At 38.0% G+C, this 27,778-nt stretch overlaps 2 protein-coding genes across 2 annotated transcripts in view; one reads left to right on the top strand and one right to left on the bottom strand.

Annotated features, from left to right (window-relative positions):
• Window positions 1-3,327: 3,327 nt before the first annotated feature.
• On the bottom strand, window positions 3,328-16,512 carry PTCD2 (pentatricopeptide repeat domain 2). Its single transcript, XM_086869810.1, is given in 13 exon segments — window positions 3,328-3,455; window positions 3,457-3,539; window positions 4,918-4,995; window positions 4,997-5,035; window positions 5,793-5,867; window positions 7,252-7,362; window positions 10,474-10,565; window positions 11,690-11,839; window positions 12,558-12,567; window positions 13,017-13,134; window positions 13,913-14,022; window positions 14,024-14,043; window positions 16,316-16,512. Coding segments are annotated over 13 exon segments (1,107 nt in total). The 5' UTR covers window positions 16,416-16,512; the 3' UTR covers window positions 3,328-3,334.
• A 73-nt stretch (window positions 16,513-16,585) lies between these two features.
• The window catches only part of MRPS27 (mitochondrial ribosomal protein S27), a 45,326-nt gene continuing 34,133 nt past the window's right edge, over window positions 16,586-27,778 (top strand). The window contains exons 1-3 of the mRNA XM_023943508.2: window positions 16,586-19,062; window positions 20,870-20,947; window positions 26,465-26,535. Coding sequence (XP_023799276.1) covers window positions 18,999-19,062; window positions 20,870-20,947; window positions 26,465-26,535 — 213 coding nt within the window. The 5' untranslated portion in view covers window positions 16,586-18,998. The remainder of the gene's footprint in view (window positions 19,063-20,869; window positions 20,948-26,464; window positions 26,536-27,778) is intronic.

Below are 27,778 nucleotides of genomic sequence, written 5' to 3'. Positions count from 1 at the left end.
TCATGGAGAAAAGCAGAAGCATCTAGAGCAGAGGAATGTCAGTCCTTTGAAGATTGAACACAATACAGACCCTCTCTGAACATAGAAATTAATGCTTTTAAAATTTAAGTCAGAAAAGGGGCCCAACTTTCTCTTAAAGGCATAGCAATGTAAGAATTTATAATTGTCATCTGTGTACAAGAAGCAACATCAACAGCATGTCATCTAGGTCACTGATTAGGATTTCCACAGAATACTGTAAACACTGTATGGTGATCATTGACAAAGATGGTGTTTCAAAAAATGCTGTAAATTTCAAAGTAAGCGCTGTATATCTCTAGGTTTGCAGTCATTGCCAACCCTTACTAACAATTTGAGACAGCTTTCAGTTGCCTGGATTTTCCATTCTAAGATGGGACACATTAAACAAAGGGCAAACCATTAATTCTGCCCTGCCTTTACATAAGTGACACTGCAGGCCATGCCTGGAAATAATGTTGGCCGGAGAGTATAGTGAAGAAACGCCACCTGCTGTCTCCTGGATCACTCTTTCAAAAGCCTGCTGCAATGCAAGGAGATGCACAAAACTCATGCTTCATTTTACTGGAGGAAGAACATTTGAGTATGATAAAGAGCAATCCTTTCCCACACAAGAATACCCCAAAGAGTTCTCAAATCCTCACCATAGCTACTTACAACACATAAAATTTTAAGCAGCACTTCCTACAGAATCTCTTGCTGTAAAACTTAGAGAAAAAATGCAGCAATTCACTTTGAAATGTAAATGCCTTTGGTTTAGTCCAGATTCTTAGAAAACATTAATTGATCTTAAGAATGTTGACTTCTTTTTTGAGTTCAAGGTTCATCATTGATAAAAACTGAGTATCAATGGCAGTAACAGTGCATATCCTATTCTCTGAAACCATATATAATCACCCAAATCCAAGATTACCCAAATAACAGCCTCTGGGACTTACATGACACAAATTAGACTTAGTTGGAAATTAGCTGTGTAAATATCAGAACTTGCTTATTTCTCCCAGCTTTTCTTCCTAAGGGAAAATGTTAGCAGTCTTCTACAACACTTATAAGCAAGAGTTAATATTCTAATTTTAATTGTCTGAATTTTGTGTGTGTTTCTTTGAACCTACCCTTTAATCTTAAGCCCCTGCTTTCCACTTCTATGTAAGTACTATTAGTTAAGTGCATCTCCTTTCTTTCTCTAGACAAAGATCTTATTTCTTAAAAAAAAAATCAACTTAATACTTTTGAGTAAACAAGCATCAAGAAAACAAGTAGTCAAGAGAAAAAAAGAATGGCAAACATCAAGTACTTTGACAATTTTAATAGAAGTCATGACTACTTCAGTTTCAGGTAGGATACAGCCTTAGTTAGGGACCTAAACAATTCTGATTAGAATGCATGCAAGCACACATGCACAGTTGGAGAATGCAACAACTTCTGGCAAATAAAACAAGTTTTAAAGTGCCGTGAAAGGAAATCAAACAGAAGTGAGTTTATGTATTTGCTATGCAAGGCTAAATGGGTCAAACTGTCTTTGATGGCCTTTAAAAATGTAGTATGTATACACTTTTAACACCAAATAGTTTTCCCAGTCGTACCGGATGAGACCAGATGGTTTTCCTGTTCATACAAACAGAGTAAACTGAATTGTAATTTTGCCACTAATCCTTGCCACGCTGCAAGCAGCCTTTACAAATCTCATGTCAAATTTATTTGTGGAGAAGAGATTGGGAACTTCTCAGTTGTTCACATAGTACTGGAAATGTTGAAAGAATTTTCAATGAAGGGAAATTGGAATTACATACTAGACTATATTACAGAAAAGGTAATAGCTATGTTCTTAGATTAATGTATGTAGTGCTTTAGTCTATGCCACCAATCATAAAAAGGGTACACAGGATTCACAGAAGTGTGATACACACTTCAAATTATTCTTCACTTGCATGAAATTCCATCTACTTCGTAATAGTTTTTGTACATTTTAAATATTAACAGAACACACTGTGACAAAAGACATAAGTTAGAGTTAGAGCCTCAGAAGGAAATATCCTGCTGGCTGTAGCCTCATCTGTTTTGAAGCATGGTTGGGTTCTTGTTTCTTTGGCGTCTCACTGGTTTCAGTGATATTGATGCAGATATTTATTCACAGAAAATATACTCTGAGTTCTGTCATCTGCTTGACAGAGTCAGACAGAGGGTGCAGAGACAAAATAAATAAGCAGAAGGGAGAGGAGAGATAATGCAGCCCAACTTGGCAAGTACCAAGCTGAGTTCCACCTAGTCTTGTGCTTAAAAGATTGCCGAGTTCTCTTACCACCATGTTCATCATTTCACATGCAAAGGCATCCAAAGGAACAGGAATGCTAGCCAAGGTATGTGTTTCCAATTCCTTCTACTCTGGATGGTGAGTGGGTTCAGATTCTTGGGTATACAGGACTCACAGACATAAACAGTGTTTTATTGCTCGAGTCAAGCACATTTGATCTAGAGTCATTAAAGCTGGACAAAATGAAGCTTCTTTGTACTTTTTCTTTGAACAAAACATAGGGTAAACTATGCAGATGGTGTAATTATAGCTAAAAATGTGATCATAATTGCTCTAAAAAACTTCCTATTACTTGCATCAAGATTGGCTTATCCTAGGAATCTTAATACCAGAAAATTAGAAGGAAGCAATTTGTGAAGTCACTCACTCTGAGAGTGACTTTTGATCAGGAATCTCCTTCAAGCAAGAAAGCAACCACTTGGTTACCATGCTAAATCCCACGGCATTCCCATGATCCCAGCTGATATGAAAAAAATACTAATATATTTATTTAAAAGAAAAAGATATTAAAGTGAACAAAAGATGCTTGCCTTCCCTCTGATTCTCTTGGCATCTACAGACTTTGAATTAGTAGTTCAAGCACTTCCATGCTCTTTTATCTGGACTTCTGCCTGCCTCTATCCTTTCAGTCAGAACATTACATCTGATGAAGACCACATTTTCTTCTCCTGAACCACAGAAGTCAGCTCAGATACTCATACCACTTTGCTCACTTCCATCCATTCACTTCCAGAATATTCAGCATAGGAAAATCCTGATACAAGAGCCTAAGGAAAAAGTCAAACCTTTCTATCACTCCCATTTCTGAACAATGCACAAATATCCGCTGTCACAGCTTTTTCTTAGAATCAAAACTGAAACATGGTAGTTATATGATCTGTATTTAAAATAAAATTTTATACAAACAACTTCAAAATGCTCACTGTGTGAAAAGGGAAAAGACATTATTTGAGCCTCGATTATAACAGATGCCATCAGCAGTTCAGCTTGTCATCAAGTACTGGATTATTCAAACAACAGATTTGACCAAAGTGGATTAGCACCCTGATAGCCCAACTGTTTCTGATTTAAAAGCTTTGCAGTGGTCTTCTTTGAACTAGGAATCTGGAAAAGCATGTCTTCCAACATGATTATCTGCCTGTAGTTTTGTATAAATATTTCCTAATTTGACAGAAAGGTTCTCTTCCATCTTTTCCCTGACTGTAGCCAGCTAAGGAAGAGGAAATGACAGATTGTTGCAGTTCAGCAAGTGGAGCTCTCATTTTACCACCAGACTGAAGAAAAGCAGTAACTCACAGTAAAAAAATACACAGTGTAAGATAGGTGGCTAAGGCAATGACTCATAAGATGAGGATTTTATGAAGAGTACATTATGTATTACCACAAAAATGGTGGAAAGGGACTGGTTATCTACTAAAGGGAGTTTATTAGATTTAAAACTTCCTCAGAGTTGTACAATCCTATTTTCAGTCCTAGTACAGACAAACACAATTATTTTCTATTTAAATCCAGGAAACACAATTGCTTCCTGGAATATACTTTCCAGATCAATTCTAATTATTATTATGTATCTTTGTAAATGCACAGTACAGTACAAATCCATAAAATTCAGATTACAGAAGACTGAGAAGGTCTGTTTGCCATACACAAGATTATGAGCTCAAGTATTAAGTAAATCCCTTCAAAATATTATTATCAATAAGCATTTGTGAAAAGGGACAGTTAGGACTAAATCTTAGTTTTTTATTAGCAGCTAAAATTTCCCAAACAGTCAAAATACAACACTAATGCATGTAACATTTATTGCAATGACTTTACAAAATGAAATGCTGCTTAAAGAATTTTTCAAGATAGCAGTTAATATATATAGGCTATGTTTGGAAAGGCTGGCCCTCCCCTTCTCCTCATATTTATTATTTTGCATATTAGTTATGAATTTTGTTTAACAGGCAGCAGTGAAAGGCTAAGTATTTAATTATTAACACAGTCCTAAATATCTTGTACTGTAAGCACATCCAAAATGAATATACTACATCAGCTTCAGGAAAAACAGCAGCAATGCTGACAAACTGAGAGGGGCTACATATGTGCTCTGAAGGAAGCCTTCTTACTGTTCAAGACTGTAAAAAACATTTTTCACAGTAAAATACAGTTAAATAGCAAAAGCTACTATTTCCCATATCACACTTCCCTATATAGCATCATAGGTCTTTCCTATATTACCAACCTAATAATATTGCTGTTACCAGAAACTTTATTCTCATTTCATATGAAATGAAAATAGCAGGGGAAGAAAGGGATTAAATAATTTAATGCCACTAGGGAAAGTGTCATCTACATTCAGATGAAATATGAGCTTCTAGAAGCAAGATCCACAATAAAAAATGAAGTTATCAGCTAAGTGTTTTGTCCAAGAGTACAAGAAGCCAGCCAGCTGTTTTGGCATTGGAATGCATCAGAACCCAAACTACAACAAAGGGCAAAACTACTAGCAGGGCAAACACAGGTACCTGCAGTTCTGTAGCTGAGCCACCACTATCATGGCTCAGCCCAGTACCATGAACATTCTCTCATCACTGTATACGTACCACCTGCTCAGAAAACTCTGTTCTTTTCACAAAGGGAGGAGTATCTACTTCCACAGCTGCCTCTAATGCTCTAATTTATTACCTCTTTTAGCAAACCAGATCTGAGCTGCACTAGGACCTTAAAAATAAAATAAAAATGCATCACACAAATAGTACATATCATAATGCAAATTTTTACAAAAGTGTCAGAGGAAGACAGGAAGCAAAGCAAGGCAAAATACATCTCCAGATGGTGCCCTGAGAAAAATCAATCCAATGCAAGAAAAGAGATGGAATTATCAATTTCCTCAAATGTTTGGCATTTATTACCAGCTGGGACCTGGACAGGAAGGGTGAAGTCTGAGGTAGTGCTCCTCTGATGGAGCTGCAATATCTGCTCTTGAACAAAGTGTTTTTTACCATAGTTTAGAGGTCACTTATATGACACATGCAGACTTTCGCTCAGATTGTAGACTGTATAACTAAATAAAAAAAATTGGTTTATGTACACATGTGGATATGGTTTGTAGGGCTGAAGGAGGCCTGAAGTGGGCAGAGCATTTACTTGGAGCTGGGTTTTTAGAATCTTTTGGCTCTAGAAGGCAAAAATCATAACTAGATATTGTTCATGGGTTCATGCTCACAGATGTAGGATTGGTCTACTTTACATTCCCACCTGTGGTAGAAAGTGATTTTAAAAGTAGGTGGAGATTGTTACCAGTTCAGAATGTAAGTCATCCAACTGACAGAAACTGTCTGTTGGCTCAGAAACAAGCTCAGCAATACTACAACACATGCCTGTTCCAGAGACTAGTCTTCTGTTACTTTGCACATGGGAGTTAATTGGCCAGTGCAGCATACTCTGCAAGATTTTAACACAAGGCAAGCATACTTACTTTGAGATTACTGTATAGTTTGTTCTCTGTTCTCATTATCTGGGATCAATAAAACTTGGCTTGTGCTATATTGTTCTGGGAAGGAATCATAAAAAATAAAAAAGTAGTCATACATGTGCCAAAAACATGCACAATAAAAGAAAAACAAGAGTCCTTCACAACTTTTCAATAAATCACAAAGCAGCATCTAGAATCCCTTTACCAAGACTACAAACACCAAACAGCACCCAGCCTGCAAAAGGAATACCCCATACCAGAGTTCCCATGTCATCAGGCTCTTCAGTACTGTGTGTCCATCACATGTAAATGTCCCACTATTAAGCATGAGATCATCTAAAAGATGGAAGGTTTACACACATGCTCAGTTCAACACATGCCAGAGTGATGAAGCGCAGCATATGTTACTCTGTATATTTATCCTGCCCAGCTCATCTAACCTTTTGGACATACACATTTACAGTACTGTATCTATGTCATCAATTAATTTTTATAGGCTGACATTTACTAGACCAAGCAATGTTACTTGGGATCAAGAAACATCTTATTTACAGCAAGTAAGAAAAAATTAAATGTAATATGAAACATTATTCCATTTACAAAACAATAATTTTATCATGTCATTTTACTTCAATGATGCTATTTTTCAGACTCTCCATGCACAGAGATAGAGCAAAAAAACCCACAGACTGCATAGATACTTTTAACAATTCTACTCCATTCATTTAAATTTGTGCGTAAAACCAAATCTGTAGCACTTCCAGTGTCCCTAACCTCTGTTTCAACATGGAGCAGAGAAGGTTCAAGACATACTCAACCTGTATACACAAATAAATGGCAGAGAAATCCAAACTTGATTCCAAACTTCAGAATTCCCTAATAGTTATTCTTCTGCTCCATTTTTCACCTTGTGCTGTCTGAGAGCCTTTTCATATCAGTCCTTAGGCATGTGAGGTATATATCCTCATCCTGAAACTTTCCTGGGCAGAAACACGTTGTGGAAAAAGTCCATCTCTCCAGCAATAAGGAAATACACATCAAAGCCTTTGAGTCTGCTTCCCGAGACAAACATTTAAAAGAGATGATTGTGCATATACTTTAAACTATAATTTTAATTCGATATCAAGGAAATTGCCACTAAATAGCAGTATCTGCAGGACTAGATCCATGGTGACACTTAACATGTTGGCCTAACTCTGTAATTTTTAAATATTCTACATGTTACTGTAAAAAAATATGTGTACATTAGATTCAAGATGTATGTTTAGATTTAGAAACTTCAATATCAATTTCTGTGAGTGCTGTCTATAATCCTATTCCTTCAGGAGCCTGAAAGTTCCAATACTTGAAGTTATTACATAGTTATGGTTTCTTCCTTTCACTATCTCTCTACAACAAAACTAAAGCATATCTCTCTCTACAGAGACCCAGGCAAAGCCAGAAACAAAAACAGAGACTGTACCTGCTTGAGAGCAGTTGCCATTGCAAAGCAGTATGCTCTCAGTGACGTGTCCCCTTTAAGCTGTGCTTCTTCAAGCAGTCTCACAAAGGTTTTGGAAGACTCCAGGTTGCCCTGCATAGAAATAGCAGAGAACTATAAGCACCAGCAACCATATTCAAAAAGTATTCAGAAGTCAACATATTGTACAATCACAAAGTCAGTATGTATCTGAACCCAACCAAGCAGATTCTCTGCTTTTTTAGAAACACAGCATCAAAATATGATACTCGCAGTGACAGAGGTCACAGAAGGGTAAAAATAATTTCTATTATTTTAACAACTACACCTTCCCTAACTACTTGGGCTTCTGCAACAGATGAAATAGTCCCATAAATAGTTTAGTATACTAAACAAATACAAATTTTCATTTGCACTTTCAAATAATTTCTAAATCAGGAAGGAAGATTAATTTTTGTTGTTATTTTATTCTAAAAGCTATATTAGATAGTTACTGAAAATCAACATTTTCTAAGCTTGGAACTATTAAGTATCATTCCACTAAAGAAATCTGTATATGTGTGAATTTGAACATTCAGCCATTTTTATCCTCTCTTTATGATTAACTCTTAAAAAACATTTCTAAAGTGTACATTCTAATATTACAGCTTAGACATTTGCCCTTTTCCAACACAGAAGGCTTCCATTATTGTTCAGAATTTTCAACAGGCAATAATAAAAGGCAGTGATTTTAGCTGTATGCTACCTCTCAAACCAGCAACTCTCCAAACCAGTGCTGCTCACACTGGAAATTATGAGTGGAACTGACTGGACACCAAACAAAATAGCATCTGTCAAACCTAAAATCTGGCAGCAGGAAGGTTTTGTAATGATTGGTACTACAAATACAGATAAGAATTGGTGTTGATTTCTGTTCCTAGTATTCGTAGTGTCATTCCTGCAAAATTCAGTTTAAAATATGTTCCTTGAAAATTTAGAAATATTTTCACCACCAGAAGATTGATTATTATTATATAAATACTTCACCGTCATCAAAAGGCTTACAGCTCTTTCCTGCACTAAAAGAAAAACCATTTGTTACCATGCCTTATGGCAGTGCCTTACAGTGACTCAAACCATTCCAGAAGTGTTTCAGAGTTGAGCGGAGACCAAAGAACCAGTCAAGCTGAAGCATGCTCCTCTCCCTTGGAGAACTCATACATAATCCACAGACCCCGTTGTTATGGAGAGCAAAATTTCTCCCCCAGAGACCTTTGCAACCTAATGCTAATCTCTGGTTCACCATTGGTTCTTCCCTTTACTCTCCGCCCCTGTGCCTTGCATCCTATTGGCTACTGGTTTCTCCCCACCCCTCACCTTCCCTATATCAACCCCATTTTTTTCCTAGTTTCAGGAAGTCATTGTGCTGGTTCGCTTCACAGAGGGGTGCGCTGCTGGTTTCTCTGTGGAATTGCTGGCCAGAGACCCAGTCTTTTCTTCCCTGCGTTGCCTGCGAGAAGCTGCTGCCCAGCTAGACACCACTCACTGGGCTAAGAGAGGGACATTCCTGTGTCTCTGAGAGCTGTCTTTCTCAGGATACTTCTTCAGGGAGGTCGTGGCACTCCTGCCACCTGGGCCACCACAGCAGAGCTGACCTCAAAAATACCTCTATGCAAAGATTAAACATTAATGCCTTTGTTTATACACTGCAAATATCTTGAGTTTTAAGCCCTGTACATTTTTCTGTATTGGTCTCTGGCGAGGTTATTCAAATGAAACCAAGAACGGTAAAAATCCAGGAAAGCTTTTAGTGATACCAGTACTGTTATTTCTATTATTTGAGTACTGCATCTTGAAGATACTTCATTTCAAAAATGAATCATTTTTTCTGACATATCTTAACTTGTATCATGAGAAAAAGCAAGTTTGAGCTTCGCGTTTTCTCCTCCTCCTCCTAAGTGATGAGTCAACAGATTAGGATTTTAAAAGAGATTAGGATTTTAAAAGAGCTCCACCTAATCCTCTTTAGTGCATAAAGGGTTACTACAGTTTATTCCCCCATTGATAATATTTATCTTAGTGAAAAAGCCCCACAAATTCATTGTGACTATTTAACCCAACCAGTGCAGAATCATCTCTCCCTCTCTTTTTATCTATAGTAATAACGGGCTGAGTTCTCAATTGAAAACATATGTAGACGGAAAAGAAGCCTTGGTAACCTATTCCTGTTGCACATGCATTGGATCCCAGCGTTCTGACTGCAGGCCATGTTAAAAAAACACGGAAAGATTTTAAGAAAGAAGCTACCTAAAGCAGACCTAAAGGCAGCTTAATCCATAAAAATTGAGAATTTCAGAAAAACCACATTAACTACTGTGGATTAGGCTAACTCCTTATTATCACATATGCACTCAGTTTCGTTGTATGGTTAACTGAGAAGCCTGAGGAAGTTTACTCTAGTGGTATAATTTTTTTCCCCAACTAGTGTCTTTATAAAAGATGAGGAAATGGAAGAAGAGTTTCCAAATTAGTTGAGGAAAGTTTCATATTAAAATTTCAAGCTGCAGGACTGACTCAAATCTGGAGAGGAAGATAAAAATAAAAAAGTTCCATGATCTTACTTTGCTATGAAAAGGGAACAGTTCTAAGAAAACACTCACAGAACTACTGTATTTTAGTTTCTTACCATGCTCATGCTCTTTTTCTTTGAGTTAAACATAAAGCTCAAGGAGCTGCCTGTTTACCTAAGGGCATTAATTTATGTTTCTTTTCTCTGCTCAGCTGTCCATCTTCATCAGATGTGTAGGGAATAGATTACAATTCCATGTAATCCCTAATTTATGGGATGTTTTGCAAACAAAATCATGTATATGCCTTAAGGAAATGAGCGTATAAAACCAATACTGAGGCTGAAGCACATAGTATTGTTTGAAGAGATGCAAACATCACAGAGAAATAATATTCTAAGGTAATCAAAGGCTGTATTAAATTTGTTCCTTAATGCTAATGTCCATGCAACTTTTTAGAGATTTGCTTTGTGACAATAGTTTGTATGGGAAACAATGTATGTGCACGATATGTACCATGATGCACCTTAGGACTTAAATATGTTTAAAATACTTGCACTAGATACAAAATCATGACAGGGAAAATATGGAAATCCAAACAAAATCCAAAATTTAAAATCCAAAAAAAAGGAAGTGATAGAGAAGGCATTTCAAACACTTTTTCATTTGTAACACTTACCAATTTATAGCATATTGCAACTGCAAGTAGATAGGTTTCTCTGTTGAAAGGTATACCTTGTTTTTTCATTTCTACCAAAACTTCCAAAGCACCTTTCAAAAATACATTGGCGTTACTCACTACATAAATTTAAGGCTATACCTCTCATAAGTGAAGAGAAGAAACAATTCAATAATGTGTAAGTTCAATAAGTTTATTTGAAAATATGAATGCAAACCAAAATCTGTTATTTGAAAAATTCAAAACTTTTAACGCAGGGTCATTTGGATCACTTTCAACTTAGCAAGGAGGTTTTCAGATCACACTAGCATATGGCCTTATTCTTCTATTATTTTTATATGAAAATCTAAAACTAAATTCTATATACTTGAAAAAGCCACCCTCATTGTTCCTAATTGCCCAGAAAGCTTCCACCACTGTAGGCAAACTAGATACAATCTCCTCATTAACTCACATGGTCACAATGCTGGATTTAGGTGGTGATCTAGGTTTCTTTTGCAGTGGCTCAGTCTAAACTTTTAGTACGACTGCTGGACTTAAATTTGCCAAATGTTAACAGACCAGACAAGTTCAACAGATATCAAATAAAGGGATTAGCTTGAAAAGCTTTAAGGTTTTCTTATGAAAGTCATTTAAGTTAGGTCAGATGACTTCTCCTTGTCTTCACAAAGGGCCAAACTGATACGAAGCAGTGGACTTTTACATTGTAGTAGCCACTCTGTGTAAGGATACAAGTAAGACAAACCAAAAGAAGGATATAGTGTGGTTTTGGAAAAAAGGTACTCTTCCTTGCTCTGACACAAATGCAGAATGGAGAAAAAAATTGTTGAGGAAATTAACATTCCAAACCTCACATAAACCAGATTTTGAATTGAGAAGAAAAAATGCTATGGGAAATTATGAAGCAAAGAAAAGTAACACTTTAGTTAAGAGGGTTTGGGGAAAGGCTCTCTGGGATAACAACCGTTCTGTGGAACTTGGATGGCAAGAATTCTATGGGAAATATGAAACAAATAGATCCTTCAATTTTTTATTACACACTACACTGCAACTCATTCACATCTACAGTTATTTATACGATGTCTGGCCATCTAAAACCACAGCCCATCAGCAAATACACACACGCCCACACACACCCACACCCACACACCCACACCACTTACAGTGAGAAGCATCCTCCCCAAAATTAATTTGTTTTAGCAAATACAGTACTTGCTTTCAAAATGGCCCTTTTTCAACAACATAGTCATCAAAACATGGAATGATGTACTGAGAAAAAAACATGCAATTTCTGGAGAGGAAATAGAGCAAGTATAAAAAAAGTCAGGACAGTGAAGAATCTTACTGTGAACAGCATTTAGCAGGTCTTCTTACTGGAATAAGTCTCATCTTTACAAGTTCAGCATTTAACTCTCTGGATTCCCTGACTGTCTATCTCTGTCAAATGACATCTAAAATACTAGTGACTCATTGTGGTCAAAAGCTCACTAAAATTCAACAGAAATTTCCTGGAGAGTCCCACTACCATTTTTTCTTAGTGACCTCTAAGTCAACGGAACCATGAAATTGAATGATTTTTTGCTAATCACAATATCAAACGATCAACACAAGACCTTGAGTGATGATGGTAAGAGTAGCAGAAGAGAGGGGAATTAAATTTTATGTTTCACTTCAACCACACTGTATGTTGGGAATAGACAAGTAAAATATCAGAGGTATTGAGCTTCCGAAGGAGAATCTGGAGAAGTGTTACTGTACCTTCTGTACCGTACTATCCACCAGTTACTATATACTGTAAGTACAGCAGCCCCTGTCTTAATGATACAGATCTCAATTAAAAAACCCCTCAAACTGATATAGAAATAACATACACTCTTTCTAACACATGCCTAAGTTAAGAATAGTAGCAAGACTTCTACCATTTCTGGCTACATATATGTCATGCCTTAATGAATTAATATCAGCAAGATTTTTACTGTCTGTGAGAGATTTTTGAAGTGCACACAGAATTTTAGAGATGTTCAGAAACAAGTCCTTCAGTTTCTTCAGTACTAAAATGGCCAAATTCCTGAGCTGATGAGTACCATACCATCTCTACAGGGTTCAGGGAGATATTGACGTACAGAGCAACAGGTAAATCTGTTGGTGTAAGTAATCCAAGGTATTGCAGAGGACTAACAAAGAAAAAAGTGCTCATTTCCAAGAATGATACAATGCAACATAGGATGCAGGAAAACATGCATCAGCTGTATCAGTTTAAGTAATTATTCTTTCATCAATACTTTTTATTCAATTCTTATTCAAATGATGCAATCATACAGAAACAAAGTCACCAATCAAATTAACATTTAATTTCCTTTTAATTACTGTATTAAAATAAAAACCATGTAATCTGCATGTGTACACTAATGTCATAGACATCCTTGTTACTGCACCGCATCTTCAAGTCTATCAGCTCATGTAAGGCTCGTGTGTAGCATACCATTACTCATATTTGACAACAATAAGAACAATAATATTTTTAATATATATAGGGGAATTACCTGATCTTTGATAAGTTCTACTGCAGGTCTTTCAAGGTCTAGCTCATAACACGGCCTCATAAAGAGTGGTCCAAATTTAAAATTATGTAAGGCTGTGACTCCATTCTGTTCATGGTATCTATGGGAAAGATTAGAAATTAATCACACAGGGCAGGGAATTTACCAAGCTTTTTTTACAGCAAGATCTGTAGGTGCAATGATAGAGGCACACTTTCCTGACTGCACCAGCCAAAGATATATAGATAACATGAAATTAATTTTAAGGAAAATTATTGTTTTGATCAAACAAGTAAGTTAACTGGTAATAAGTAATCTCTTTTATTACCAATAAAGTAACCTTCAATGGATAAATACTAGAATGTGCCTCTGCCTTGAAAATCCCGAGCTATTTTATCTTCTGTTCACAGAACAACAACAAAGGAAGTTGCAGCCATTTATTTTAGCAGCAGCACCTGCTAAAATACCTCAACAAAAAGATAAATCATTTAATTTTTTTTCTCTATAGTCCCATTTGTATTTGCTGGGAAGGTTTCCATTCACAAAACCTCCCATTATGGACTACTGGTTGCAGGCTACTTTATAACCAGGCATGTCTTGGCTGGAATGTCCCAAAACACCTCTGCCTCACAGCTGTGGGAAAATTTTTCTCTCTGGTTCACTGTACCGTAGGACACCACTTTGCCCTCATAGCTTAACTCTCCTTTGACTTGAAAGTCTCTAAAGGGTTGGGAGAGCCAAAGTATTTAAATAAAAATAGAGCCTTAAATTAAGGTATTAACTGTGCATATTGCAACTCAATCAGGACAAGACCTCAACTGCAGATATAACCTGGGATGATTTAATTAAAGTAAAAAGATAAAGACAAAAAAGAGTATTACCTGGATTGTTAAAAATACCTGTAAATAACTTTTCTGGCTAGTTCCACTTCAGATGAAGTCTGACATAAATGCAGCAAGTTTTTAAATTAATTTCTGAGAATTATTCCATTTTTCCTTAGGTTTTTTTTAAATGTTTTTAAAATATTGATCTCAAAATAAAACACATACAGCAGCAGTCTATAGGCAATTCTATTCGCTGAGTTACATGCTTGGTACCTGAGACATGAAGACTCAATGAAGCAGAACTCTTGCTTTTTTTCACAAAGAAAACTGCATAAAACTGACAGACAAGCATGCCAATGTGTTGCCATGAAGGCTTAGAAATTGACATGTTACCATGTCAGGCTTAGAAAACCAAGGAGATGATTACTGTGAACTTAATTTCACTACATATGTTATGGGGCCTATCAGGAAATGCAAGTTTTAACAAGGAACAAAGTTTTATGACATTTTATGTTTTTTTCCTAAAAAGCAAGCAAGCAAACAAAACCATTTCCACTCAGCATTCAAATGACCATAAGAACTTCTATTCTATACTGCTCATACAGAAGACTCAAATTCCTTCACAGCTGATGAACACACAAAGATTTTCATACATAATCTACCTTTTTCTTAAATAGCCATAAACATGGAGATGCTATCCTTCTGCTTCAGAAGAGAGGATTCTCTATCCAGCACATTTTCCTATGACAAAGCAAGCGCAGAGACTAGTCCTTCAGTTGGTAATTTCAAGCCTCTGACTCAGATATGCACAAGATTAAAATCATATATACCACCTGGCAGCTCCATTCCTCTCATGGTGCTGCCACCATCTTAGGCTGGGAAATGTTGCTGGGTCACTGCTCTTCCCAAGCTAGTAACCTGTACAAGAGATGCAAAGTAGGCATCCCAAAGAACAACAGTGTACAGTTACTTAATACAAATCTGTTGCAACATGCAAATACAAATCCTTACTCAAGACTGAGGTGCAGAATTGAAGCCTGTGAAGCCAGATGAACGCATATGTACAAGTATGCGTATATAATGGCTGTGATGCATTCAAAGAGATTTCAGAATTTCAGAAATTAAAAAAATATTTGGGATCTGAACAGTATTTACATAATTCTAGCTAACTGTATGCTGTAACTAGCAGTATAACTATTGTAACTAAAATAATTGTAAATTCTTGTCTCATAACAACAATAAATATTAGCTATCTTATATTCTGTATAACGGTTATTACTGCTTTTTCCTAAACTTTCTAAATCAAGTTTATTGCTAGCCATAATTACTTCTTTTCATCTTTAAAGTATAACATTAAACATTCAGTACAGAAACCATGCACTCATACAGACAAATAGGGGCTTGGAACAATGCTTTCATTAGTTTTCAAAGGATAAAGTTTGCACAAAACCAGAAGGTCAGCTGTCATCTATAGAGCAAAATATTTGGCTTCTACAAACCTGCTTTAGCAGGAATGATTGTCCTCCAGCAGTAAATTCAACATTTCTCTAGTACAGGATAAATAAACTACAATATATCGTTATCCCAGCAAAATATAATGATATTATGGCTTACAACTGCACAATTTAAATTCTGCTTAATATAGAAAAAAACATCAGGATGATTTTATTTCCCTCACTGTCCCAGAAAAGTGCTTTATATTAAACTAGATTTGATTTTTTGTCTCTTCTTGCCTTAAAATTAACTACAACCTTTGGAACAGTTGTCAATTTGTATCACTAGCACACACATACATGATAAACCAGGAGTTTTTACCTTTTCTTAAATAATAAGGGCAGCTTTATGTTTATGTTTCTTAAAGAAAATAATTTGTATATATTTTAAATAGCATGACAAAATTTGAAAAAATCCACTGATCCTGCTCCTACATTTAGTTAGAAAACATGAATTTGGTTTTCCTATTCTGAGTAACATATATCATTTGGAATTGGGTGTAAAACTGAGAAATCACATTAAGCAAAAAAAAATCTAAAATATATGCTAACAAAATTTAGGGAGCAAATTTTAAAAAATACATTACTGTGAAAGCCCTTTTCTGGATCGTAGGGTAACTATTTAGCTTTGTGTTAACTTTCTGTGCTGATACTATACTTGACGGAAGACTTGTAGACTGAAACAATTTTTTCTATTAGAGTACCTAACGAAGTTGGAAAAGTGAGGGCACAAACATTTCAGGTCTTATGTAAACACCTTACATACATGAAAGCTTCTCAACACGTACTCTCAACACACCATAATTAATATTACATTTCATTCTACAAAGCCTCAGATCTTCCAATAATGTTAAGTACAAAATATTTGCAAGAGGAAAACATATTTTTTTTCTTTAAATCAGGTCAATTGGTCATATTATTATGGCTTTGACTTTTTGTTTCCTAAGACTTATGCAAAAGTAATGAGTGCAAAACAATGGTACACCTTTATTGCCATGAAACTCATTTCTAATTGCCACCTTCATCTGCTGAAATTCTTGTAGCTTTATATCTTCTTCTGTTAGCAGATACCGCTTCCTTGTCATAAGAAAAAAAGAGGAAGGTTGAGTTTTATGTTACACTGTATGATTTGATAGTATGGAACCGGGCATGTATGAATTACAATGGTGTGATGCTAGACCATTGGGATACGACACTAAAAAACAGACTGCAAAAACTGCAGTTACTCACAACACTGACAAAAGAACCCAAATAATATGTCAGAGCTTTCCAGAGCTTGTTTGTACAAAGTTGAAGAAGTATCTAGTTATTGGATGTGCAAAAGAAAGACTAAAGGCTACTCTACTATTTCTCTCCACTAAGCTAAGGTACAAGAAGGTTCTGCACAAAATTCCTGCTCCCTCCTTTGTACTTTTGTAAGGATTTATCTTGTTTTCTTTTGTTTTCCACAATTCACTTGTGGCACAGCTTGCTTGCCCCACAGGTGCTGTTCTTGCTGCTATAAAATGAATCATTCTGGAAGCTCCAAATGCAGTAGGAAGACACAAAAAGCTTATTTTTTTAGTTTATAAAGACAAGTGTATTATCTGGATTGTAGTAACACTTGGGACACCTAGGTTCTGCTGTAGCACAGACACCAGAGGTAAAACAGTCACTGAGTCTAGAATATCAAAATTAACTTTGGGTGCTTACTTTACTTGCACTGTGTTGCAAGCTGCTTTAAAACAGCATCATGCATAAAACTATTTGACAAGCTTTTGCTGTCACAAAAACAGGTGTCCAGAGGATTTTTATTTGCTACTACTGACTTTGTAACAGAGAGTCACAATAACAGCTTACACTGTTACACTCTAATATTTTAAGGTTTTGGCTTATAAAAAATTATTCTAACCATGAAAGGACCAAGTATTGAACTGAGTTAGATTGTTTATTCTCATTCTGCATATCCCTGGGAAAATGTAACTGGCCACATAAATAAAAACTCTTATTTTCTAAGCAAGTGAAGCATGATAATGAAACGCTTCATAAAACCTGAAGAAAAAGAAAGCCATTAAATGGCACATTTTTCCATTAACTTTAATAGAAACAGTTTCAATGGATAAACAAATATATTTTATTCAGCATGAAATTGACCTGTATTACACTGCCATTTCCTTCCCACAGACCTCTGCTGGTCTAGCACTGAAAGACCCTTCATGGTCCTTGTCATGGGCCTTTCCAAACTTGGTGTACAAATCATTCTGGTGCCTGGGGTGGGACTAGTGCACCACACATCATGGACAGTCCGTGGTCACAGTGTCAACAGAGAGTAGGGCAGCAGAATTTTATCCTTTTTGAATTCAATTTGCTGAACTACACAGTTTAGAATCCTTAGATTCATACCTTACTTACAGTGATACAGAAATATTTCAAAACCAAAGGGACCACCAAGGAAAACGAGATGGATATGAGAGCTGGCAAGTGCAGGTGGTGCAGGCTACCCCAGGGAACTTAACCAACCAACGCGCTTAGCATCAGGCAAACTGCAGCCATCTACATGGCCAGGCCCTGAAGGGGATGGGCAGTGCACCACTCAGAGGGAGGGGTCTCCATGTCTCTGAGCGGTATAACAGAGGTGCAACCTGAGCAAAACTCTCAGCACTGCTGGCACAGCGGGCCAGGAGCCCAGCCAGGGCCTAGGCTGGGGAGCCCTCTGCCATACACCTCTTTTCTGTGTGCCTCTTTTTCCTTATCTCTGAATCTCAGGCGCTGGAGAAGTTTGTCATCCTCCCAGAATAAATACACAGTTAAGAAGCTGCATTTTATTTGTTTGGTTGGTTTTTTTAAAGTGTCATACCCTGACAGCAGCAAGCAGGGGATATGCTGACTAACACTGATCTGAGGGGTGACCTTATTTTTCAGTGGGGCCTACAAGAGAGCTGGAGTGGAACATGCACCAGGGCATGTAGTGCTAGGACACGTGGAATGGTCTTCAACTAGAGTCACAGGCTTTGATTATAGAATAGGTTTAGGTAAGATAGGAGGAAGACATTCTTTGCTGGGGGGGTGGTGAGACAGTGGAATAAGCTGCTCCTAGAAACTGTGGATCTAGCATTCCTGGACATGCTTAGGGCTAGGCTGGATGGGGCTCCGAGCAGTATGGTCTAGTGGAAGGTGTCTCCATGGCACGGAGTTCGAAGCGGATGTTCAAGGTCCCTTCCAACCCAGGGCATTAGCTGATTGCATCACCGATTCTGTGACACCGACTCTTCTCGTGGGGCAGCTCTGCCGCGCCAGCTCGGCCTGTCCACCGCAGCGCAAACCACGGCGCTCCCTGCCACAACACCCCGCGCCCAGAGGGGCATCCGCGCAGAACTACAGCTCCCGTCAGGCACGCAGCCGGCAGCAGCGGCCGGGCCTGCTGGGAGCCACGGTACTACCGTAGCTCCCCAGCCAGCGGGTATCCCGGCGCCCACCCCCGCCGCACAACCCGCGGTACCTGCGGGCACGCAGCCCCAGCCGCCGGGGTCGGGCGGGCGGACCGGCAGACCCCCGAGCGCCGCGCTGCCTCCCGCACCTCCCGCCCAGAGCCGCCCGCCAGCACTGTCTCCATCTCACGGCCGCGGCCGCGGGGCGGGGCGCTCGCAGCCTCCCCTGCGCCGCCGCCCGCCTCCTCAGGCCTCGGCGCCATGGCCGTCCCCGTGCTCCGGCGCGCCGTGCTCTGCAGCGGGAGCGCACTCGGCGCAGCCCCAGGTCGGTGCGCTGCTGGCGGGGCGGGGGGTTGCGCCGCTGGTCGTCGTGGTTGTCGCCGGCTGCGATGGGGATTATGAGCAGGGACGGGATGCTGCGTAGGGACTTCATTCAGCTTTCCCTCTTCCTGTACTTCTGTGTGCATGTGTGGAATAGGAGATAGCTCAAAAGACCTTTAATAGCTCGTATGTACTGCAGGAGACTGTTCGCAATTTGTTTTTTCAGTAGGCAGTCCCCCGTGCCGATATCATAGGTCGGCATGATAGGACCTGCCTTTTTGGGTCAGGGGAAGCCACGCGGAACTGTACTGGAGGCCGCCAAACCGCGGCAGTGCGTGTCGCCACCAAGGCTGATGTTTTGGAAAAGCCAAAATCTGACCTTTGGGAAGAACAGCCCAGTAACGTTAGGTACAGTGTGGTGGCGATGGGTGGCTGCTGCGCCTTCTGCCCTCGCCCAGTGCGCGTTTCTCTGTGCTGCCTCCGGGTAGCTGGGGACGCGCGGCCCGACCGTGCCGCCCTGGCTCTGGGCCTGGCCTCGGCGGCCCTCAGCGCCGCGCTCGCACACGCCGGGCCTGTGCTCCTGGAAAGCCCCGTGCTTGCTAGTGCCCTCCTTAGCTGTGAATGATGAATAAATGAGTGTGCGACTTTTTGTTTATGCTGAAGGAAAATACCGACAATAAAAGACCTAAAACCCGCCACACCAAACCACCCGAATCTTTTGTGTGCCTCTTTTATCAACGAAAAAGACTGCTAAAGGAAACACCACCAATCAACCAGAATTACCTTTTTGTTTTGTTTTTAATTTTCTAACTGTTTGGTAAAGTGTTGTACATGTTTTTGAAGTCTGACTGCGGAATTCTGTGTTCTGAATATTTTTGACGATATTTTCCTGAGGTGTTTAGTGCTGGATGTGTTGGTATAATTGCGTTTCAGAAGGATGAGAAGGAAGAATTGTTTCACAACCAAAACAAACTTCTAGTGCTAGCAGATAGATATTTAGATAAAGGCTTTGAAGTAGTTGCTAAGACTTCTGTGTAGGATTGTAGTGTCTGTTTTCAAAAGTCTTATTTCATAGCATAAACTTCCTGCAACCTTCTGCATGTCTTTGTAGCTTCCTTCAATAAATTTTATCCAGGTGTTCCTCATGCATTTTCAAGACCTCATCATCTGTGACTGATACACAAATTCTTCTGGCTGAAGCACTTTCTGTTTTGTTTCTAAAGCTAGCACAGCATCTTGAGCAGTTTGGGTGGTACAAAGAGTGTTTGGAAAAAGCTTTCAAAAATATTTCAGTGAGTCTGCAGTTCATAGGAGACGGAAGAATGGAGATTATTAAAGTATTTTCAGTTAGATGTACCTTTATAGATGAAAATAATAACCATTCAGCAACAACAGAAAAGCCTGCTTGTTTGTAGATTTTTTTTTTTTTGCTTGTGTTTTTAACCTACATTTAGTTAATTGGTAATATTTGATGAAAAAGGTCTCTGTGCACAAAGAAATTGCTTTTATTGTTGAGGAGTTTTCCTACATTTACAAATTTGCTATTTTCTTAAACACAGAGTTTAGGTTTGGAAATACTTGTTTCATACTGAAAAAAAACTTTAGGGAAAGCTTTTTGGTTTTAAATATTACAACGTAATAGCTGATCAACATATAAAGAATCTGAATTTTTACATTAGTAGCTACTGATATAAAGGCAGTTTAATGCATCCCACTTGGTAAATATGACAGAAAAAGGTGGTACCTTATAAAATGTTTGTTCAGAGCTATGTAAGCAACCCAGATTACATAGTGATTTCTCTCTTCATTAGGTCGAAGATCTCTTCTTTCCTCAGCCTATGTGGATAGCTCAAAATGGGAAAAGAGAAAAAAAGAGGATCATAGCCTAGGTGAGAAAAGTTTGTTTCTTGTCTCCACTTTGTCAAATTAATTGCAGCCTGAGCTTATTTTTGGTTACCTTACCATCTGAAAATCCTTCAAAATAAAAAAGGGTGCGAAACAAAATGCTTCTGAGCTTCTATGTCAAAAAGTGCCCAACATGTTAAAATTTTGTCTTATGTATTCAAAGCTGTAATGCAGAAAGAAGTTAGAATTTGCCTGTTTACTTAATGTTCAGTTTCAACAAGCTGATTTTTTTTGTTTCACAAAATTCAATGACTGTTTCTGACTGATGTCTTCATTGGCATTGTTTTAATTGTACTGCGGGGTGAAAAAAAGCTATTGTATAAGTATTAGAGGACAATCATATTTATAGACATTTTTTAAAGAGGAAATTTTCCTCAGGGATTTTCAGTTTCTTCTTGAATTATAGATATTTTTTGGAGGGGGTGGGGAATAAAGCTGAACTTTATTTTCAATAAGTTACATGCTAAACTGTATCTGCACATGGTACTGGAATCTCCTGTGCAGATTTTATAGCTAAATTATTTGTCTGGATTACATTTGAAATGACATTCCACTCTCTTTTTGGTGACTATGTTAAATACGAAGCATCTTGCAAAGCATTTTTCCATGCTAAAGATAGGTGGGTTTTTTTTATATTTTGTACCACAGGTGTTTCGGAGATGCCTTAATTCGTAGTCTGTTTTCATTACTTGGTCCCTGAACTGTAGTTGTTACTTGCAACACAGATTATGAGGCTGCAAGAAGAATCATCAGATGAAATTCTGGGGCTTTTGTCAGGCAGGAAGACAGACAGAATGTCAGACTGATGTTTTTATGCACTAATTTGTTTCTTTTATTTGCTTATGAGCATTTAGGTGGGAATTGTCAACAGGTACTGTGCATGGATGAGAAGCAGCCAGTGGGTTCTCATGTCTGCAGCTTGGATCCTGCAGAGACTGTTAATACTTTGTTGCACCTTGCTTTCAGTGTGTGGTGCATTTTGGGCTGGAGCCGCAGATTTTTTGCCCTGGGATGCATTTGATCTAGTCACCTTCAGCTGGCGGTTCTTATTTCGACAAACGTCATAGGCAATAGAAATCCACTGTAGAAAAAAACGTGCTGGTGCTGGTACAATCCATGTTTGGCTTTCTCCAGGCCTGGCAGGACTTTCTGTAACTGCTTGGCAGGCACAGTTCTTGCTGCTCCTCTGCTGATGGTCTTGAGCCAAAGCAGATGTCTATTCCATGATTTTCAAAGAACTGCTTTGCATTTTCATTTTGTGTTCACGGAAAAGGGAAAACAAGTTAACACTGTGTCAACTGTATTAGCATTTTCAGAGAGGAGACAGCCCTGCAGACGTCTGCTCTGTAGCTGTCAATTGTATGGTTGCACATACAATCTTGTTTGTACTAACTGGTGATCATAGCTAGAGTGAGCTCCTTGTGGTGAGGAAATGCTCTTTTATTTGTTTTTCAAACATTGTTTCAGAACTGTTGTTACACAAAACTATGTTGTGAGGATGCTTTTAAAGGAAAAAGAAGTCTTTTTTTGATTTAAAGTCAGTTCCATTTTTGTGCTGCGATGATGTGCTATCCCAGACACAAACTCATTTGCTGCATCCATGTAAGACATGCTTTATTGTCTTCTCTGTAACCTCATTTTAGAATCCAGGAATGAATGAGTTTAGCAAACTTCACTACTGAAAAATGTGTAGGAAGGAGCAAGACTGTGTTTCGTGTACTGAAATGCTTTTGTTCAAAAAGATAGGAATTGAAAATGTGTTAATTTGGAATTTGAAAATTGCTTGTTGGTAGGAAGATACCTGCCTAGAAGTAATTGGGATTCCACTTATTAAAAATGAGGTACGAAGGAAACCAGAATCCTAGGGGATGGCAGAACCCAGATGAGATAGGAGGTTTCTTTTTTTGTTAGGGAGATTCACAGTACCTAAATTGGCTCATCTGCAACACCAGGTGGCGTTGCTGCCCTGACATGAATAATTTCCATTCAAAGCCTTTTTCAGTACAAACCTGTTGTTCTTTCCAGACATGTGGAAATAGAGATATATGTGGAGCAAATAAGTTTGTAAGGCAGAATACTTGCATTGGCCTTTAGATTTTAGTTGGGTCTTTAAAATAAAACAAGACTTTTTTTATATAGCACCGGTAGCCTGTGAATTAAGGTGTTATCTCTGCCTAACACTCCCTGGACAGGTAAACATTGCATCTCAGTTGTATTGTCATTTCCCACTACTGGATTAGAACTCTCTCTTGAATGCAGCGCTTCTGAGAATACAAGGGTGTAAGTAGAATAAAAGTGACCTTATATGGTGGCCAAATGTGCCACTTACTGATAATGTGCTGCTTGTTCATGTGGCTACATTCTGTGGATACGTACACACTGTGAATCAAACTGACACTGTGATGATTTCCTAGGCTACCAAACTAGTATTAGAAGTCATAACCACTGACTTGGGAGGTGAGGGTCAGTATTTTCCAAGTCACTGTCCTGAACTACCCTGTTGCAGGCAGCAAGGCGTTGAGTTTCTATGAACAAATGAAGATAAAAGTGAATGCCATATCTCATATACCAGTGTTATAGAGACTTCCGTGAAGTTACAGCCTGAAATTAAATCACCTAAGCTTATATTTATTGTTTGTTTCATTAATTTAATTAATTTTTGAATATGCAGTAGTACATTTTTAGAGAAATTAAATTCATGGAGTTAATCTTATAGAAATGTATTTTTAGGCAGCATATATGAGAGATTGTATAGAGTAGTATTTTTTTTTGATGAGTCAGATAACAGCATTTGCAGTATATATCTGTTAAAATGTACATAGAATTTTGATTTGGTCATTAAAGTATTGGTTTGGTTTATGGCTTGTAAGCACTCAGATTTTACCACCAACAATGCTAGGAGACATGTGCATTCACAAGTTTGCATTCTAGTAATGATGCTTTAACTTAGAAGAAACATTAATTTTGATTATTGAATAGCAGTTTATGGAGCAAACTTGATTTACAAAAGGTAGCTGAATTATTGCTAATAATAAATTTGAGAAAAAAAGTCTGGTTTTAGGTGTTCTCCACAGAAAACAAACTAGGAAATAATTACTCATTGTTATTAATTCCTGTAATAGTGTTACTGCAGAAACAGCAGCTTGTCTGAAAACAAAGCTAAATTTCCCATTATCTTCATTGTCTGCTATTCCTGTAGATTTTTTCAGCCCTCATTTTGTTGTGACTCTAACAATGGAGATGATAGATAAGTGTTTCATGTTTATAAGGAGTTCATAGGTAAATGCTTTCCATACTGTAGATCTGATGAAGAGTTTCAGCTTTGTAGACAGCAATAAAGGCCAGTCATTAAAATTCTATGTGTGAAATCTCTCAGAGGAGGCTGTTGTGAAGTGGGTAACAGTTGTGATCTTGTATTTGTGGCATTGTATTAATTTTATTTATATTCTGCTAAAGTAGTCAGTGTTTCCTAGAGTGACCTCTTCATTTTCATGAGCACCTAGAGAAAAGAAATGCCAAGCTCAGGGCTTGAGTGTGGCCCAGAATGGTCATAGGGATCACCTTCTAATTTCAGGAGGGTGATGCATAATAAAAACAGTTCTGGAATAGGTAAATCAACTCTTGAGTCTCAGATCCACATTACTGTATCATCAAAGAGACCAGGTTTACTGATATGAAGTTTACTTCATTTAGGCAAGAACCTAGCTGGTGCTTTGACCTGGATGAGCTGAGTTGGTTTCAGCATCCCTTTTCTCTAACTTCTAGCACTACTGGGAATGCTCCCTGTGCCTTTACCCATGTGCTTCATCATGACCTTTGTGACTTCTGGAGACATTATGGGCAGTAAAAAGTCAAAGGCTTTTACAGGCACTTTTTATAAGGATATTCCCATATAAATTTCTTTACCATTAGAAAATTGCATCTGTTGTTTTAGTGGTTATCTTGTATAGCATGACCTTGATAGCCCACATCACCTCAGCATCTTACGCTGTCTTTTATAGGAGCTACTACCGGCCTTACTGACTTTGCCACAAATTTCTCTTTGCTTGCTTTCTCATGGTCATGAAAAGTTTGCCTTCCCTTAGCCAGAGGATAAATGCTCATTTTGTTTTTTGAAGACTTCTCAGGAGGAGAGTTGTTATGTAAACAAGGAGTACTTGCTATGTGGCAGACAGCAGCATTGTACAGGAGTCAGATGTTTTTATTCTAAGTCAGGGCTCTATCATTTTACTGAAAACTTCATCCATGTACTGTACATTTGACAGATTACTTATAAGGTTAGAGTAGCAAGGAATGCCATTTGTTCTGTTAAAACTGTACTTTCCAGTGTTCACTGTGGTACATGTGTTTTTTAAGTAATAAAATGTGATGTCACTTGTTTTGTTGACATCATCCCTCAGAGATAGAGCATGTTACTCATGCAGAGCTGTTTCCTGCCCCTGACAACTTTGCAAGAGTAGAAGGATGAGTCTGTTCTGATGTAGTGCTGCAGTTTCTGCTTACCTCCCATTTCACTGACAGGTGTGGAGGCAGGTTGACCTTTTCGGAAAATTGATTGTAAATTGAGCCAACCCATCAGCTCGCCAGGGATGGCCAGCCTGCCATAGTGAGAGGCGTCAAAGGAGTGACTCACAGAGTAACAGTTGCAAAGGAGGAAGGGAGTTCTAAATGTTACAGAGGGAATGTGTTAGATTTCTGGTCCTCGGGATGGAGGAGAATAGCAAGAAAGAGTATGACTGAAGTCTTTAAAGCTTATAGATTTGATATCATCCATTCATGGTCAAATAGATAACATTAAGCATGTGTTGAGCAGCTTACTCTTCCTGGGTAATCTTTATTTTCCAGGAACAGTACAAAGGTAAAACTCCAAATTAAATTCATTTAAGCTCCAGTTAATTCATTAAATGCAATGGTTGGCTACCTGTTCTACAGTAAGAAGTTTAAGTTCCTGCATGGTCAGATTAATATTGTTATATGACTGCTGAACCAGAATGCTATAAAGCTACTTAGTTACTGGCACAGTGCCCCATTTGATTAACAGGAATTCTTTGAATTGCTGTTTGTGACTCTAAGGTTTATCAGTACGGTACCACATGTTTCTGTGTCTCATTGTTTTACCATAAAATAAAAATCCATGCCTAAAGCACTGTCCAGCATAAGCTAGGCTTAAAAGCAAGTGGGAATTGTAAGGACATCTGCTAATTTTTTGTTTTAGATGATTTATATTAGTTATACTAATTTCATCCAGCACTTTAGAGAGTAGGTTTTTTTACCCTTTTTTTCTAGTAAGTTAGGATCATCATGGTGAAAACTTTCTCGTGTTTCATTTTCTGTTAAAGTGTTCAACAATAATTGAAAGTACTGTTTTCATACAATTTTAAAATGGGATGTTAAGAATTTGATTTCATGGACATAGGTTCTATTGTAGGTTATATGATAGCTCTGCAGATTTTCTTGTTGTTCTTAGTTGATTAAACATGTGCTTTTTTTGCTTTCTCCAGCTGACTTAGCCTACTTAATGGACAGAACCTATGAAAGAAAACTGCCTGTCAGCTCTTTGACAGTAGCTCGGGTAAGGAAATAAATCCCACTTAAAAACTGGTAGAAGTGAATGTGGAATGCTTGTGTAGTCAAGTGAGCTGAGAGGCAATAAATGATACCACCTCTGTTAGAAGTTCCAGGATTGTAAATGTCTTGTTATACTATTAGCTTGCTGTGTAAAGATGTTTTATTGATACTTTGTACTCATTAGTTAGTACCCAGACCATAGGGTCTTCAAAACAGATTTTTTTTTAAAATCAGGCCTCACTGTCACTGGGTTATGTATTTCCCTAGTATGTTTCTGTCATGCCTTCCTATGGTTTCTGTCTCTGTGAGAGTTTTAAAACCTCTTCAGGCACTGTGTAAGAATCCAGCCTACTAAGGGAATGCATTGAATTAGTACACTTACACTGTCTGTCTTCCTCCAGTTCCAGGCTTCTTTCAGAGTGAGGCAGAGGTGGACATATTTTGCTTTTATAGATTTCTTTTGTTGCAGCAGACTGAGGCAGAGCAAATGCTGACATGGGTTAAGCAAAGCCATTATTTTTACTGGCATTAGTAACCAGTTCCATCCTCTGGATGGGTTAATCTGGAAAAGGGCAGCAAAAGCAGAGATATGTGTTTTTAAATTCCATGTATAAATGACTGTAATGAAGAATGAGAATAAATACATCATTTGTTTAAAAAACAAAACAACAAACTAATAAACAGTCTTCAAAATTATCCAGAGAAGATTAGTTATCTCAGTAATATCCCTAATTAGTAATACCACTAAATAGGATAATTTGCACCACCAACTGAGGAGTCGCAGAATGCTTTTGTGTTACAAGAGAACACAAAATTCTGTTACACAGAATGTTTGGTTACAAGAGGAAGCATTTATACAGATCAAGCATTCTTGACCATTGCTTCTGAGACAGTGTCTATGAGGGTGTTCCTCTCCTTTTTATGAATCAGATTTATTCTTTTCCTGCCTTGGGCTGACCTCCCTGGAGAAATGGCATTTTCAGATTGTTAAACAGCCCTGCTTTCCAATACCTGGAGCTAACATCAGATTATTATTTTCTGAAATGTAAAGAAAGCACGCAGATGTGCTGTTGTCATGCTCAGAAGATGGGATCTGTAGGTATACAGCATGCAAAGAGAAGAAATGGGAGACCAAATACCAGTCAGCTGAAATTATTATTTTCAGCTTAGGCCTAAGGTAAAGAGAAGTACTGACTCTGAGAACATGTTTGTTTATTCTGAACTAAAGGTATTATATTATAAAGATG

This window comes from Cyanistes caeruleus, chromosome Z (genome assembly GCF_971803275.1).
Source record: "Cyanistes caeruleus chromosome Z, bCyaCae1.hap1.1, whole genome shotgun sequence".
NCBI classification, from domain to species: Eukaryota; Metazoa; Chordata; class Aves; order Passeriformes; family Paridae; genus Cyanistes; species Cyanistes caeruleus.
The sequence above is the reverse complement of the archived record's forward strand: the minus strand, read 5'-3'. Positions and strand labels throughout refer to the sequence as shown.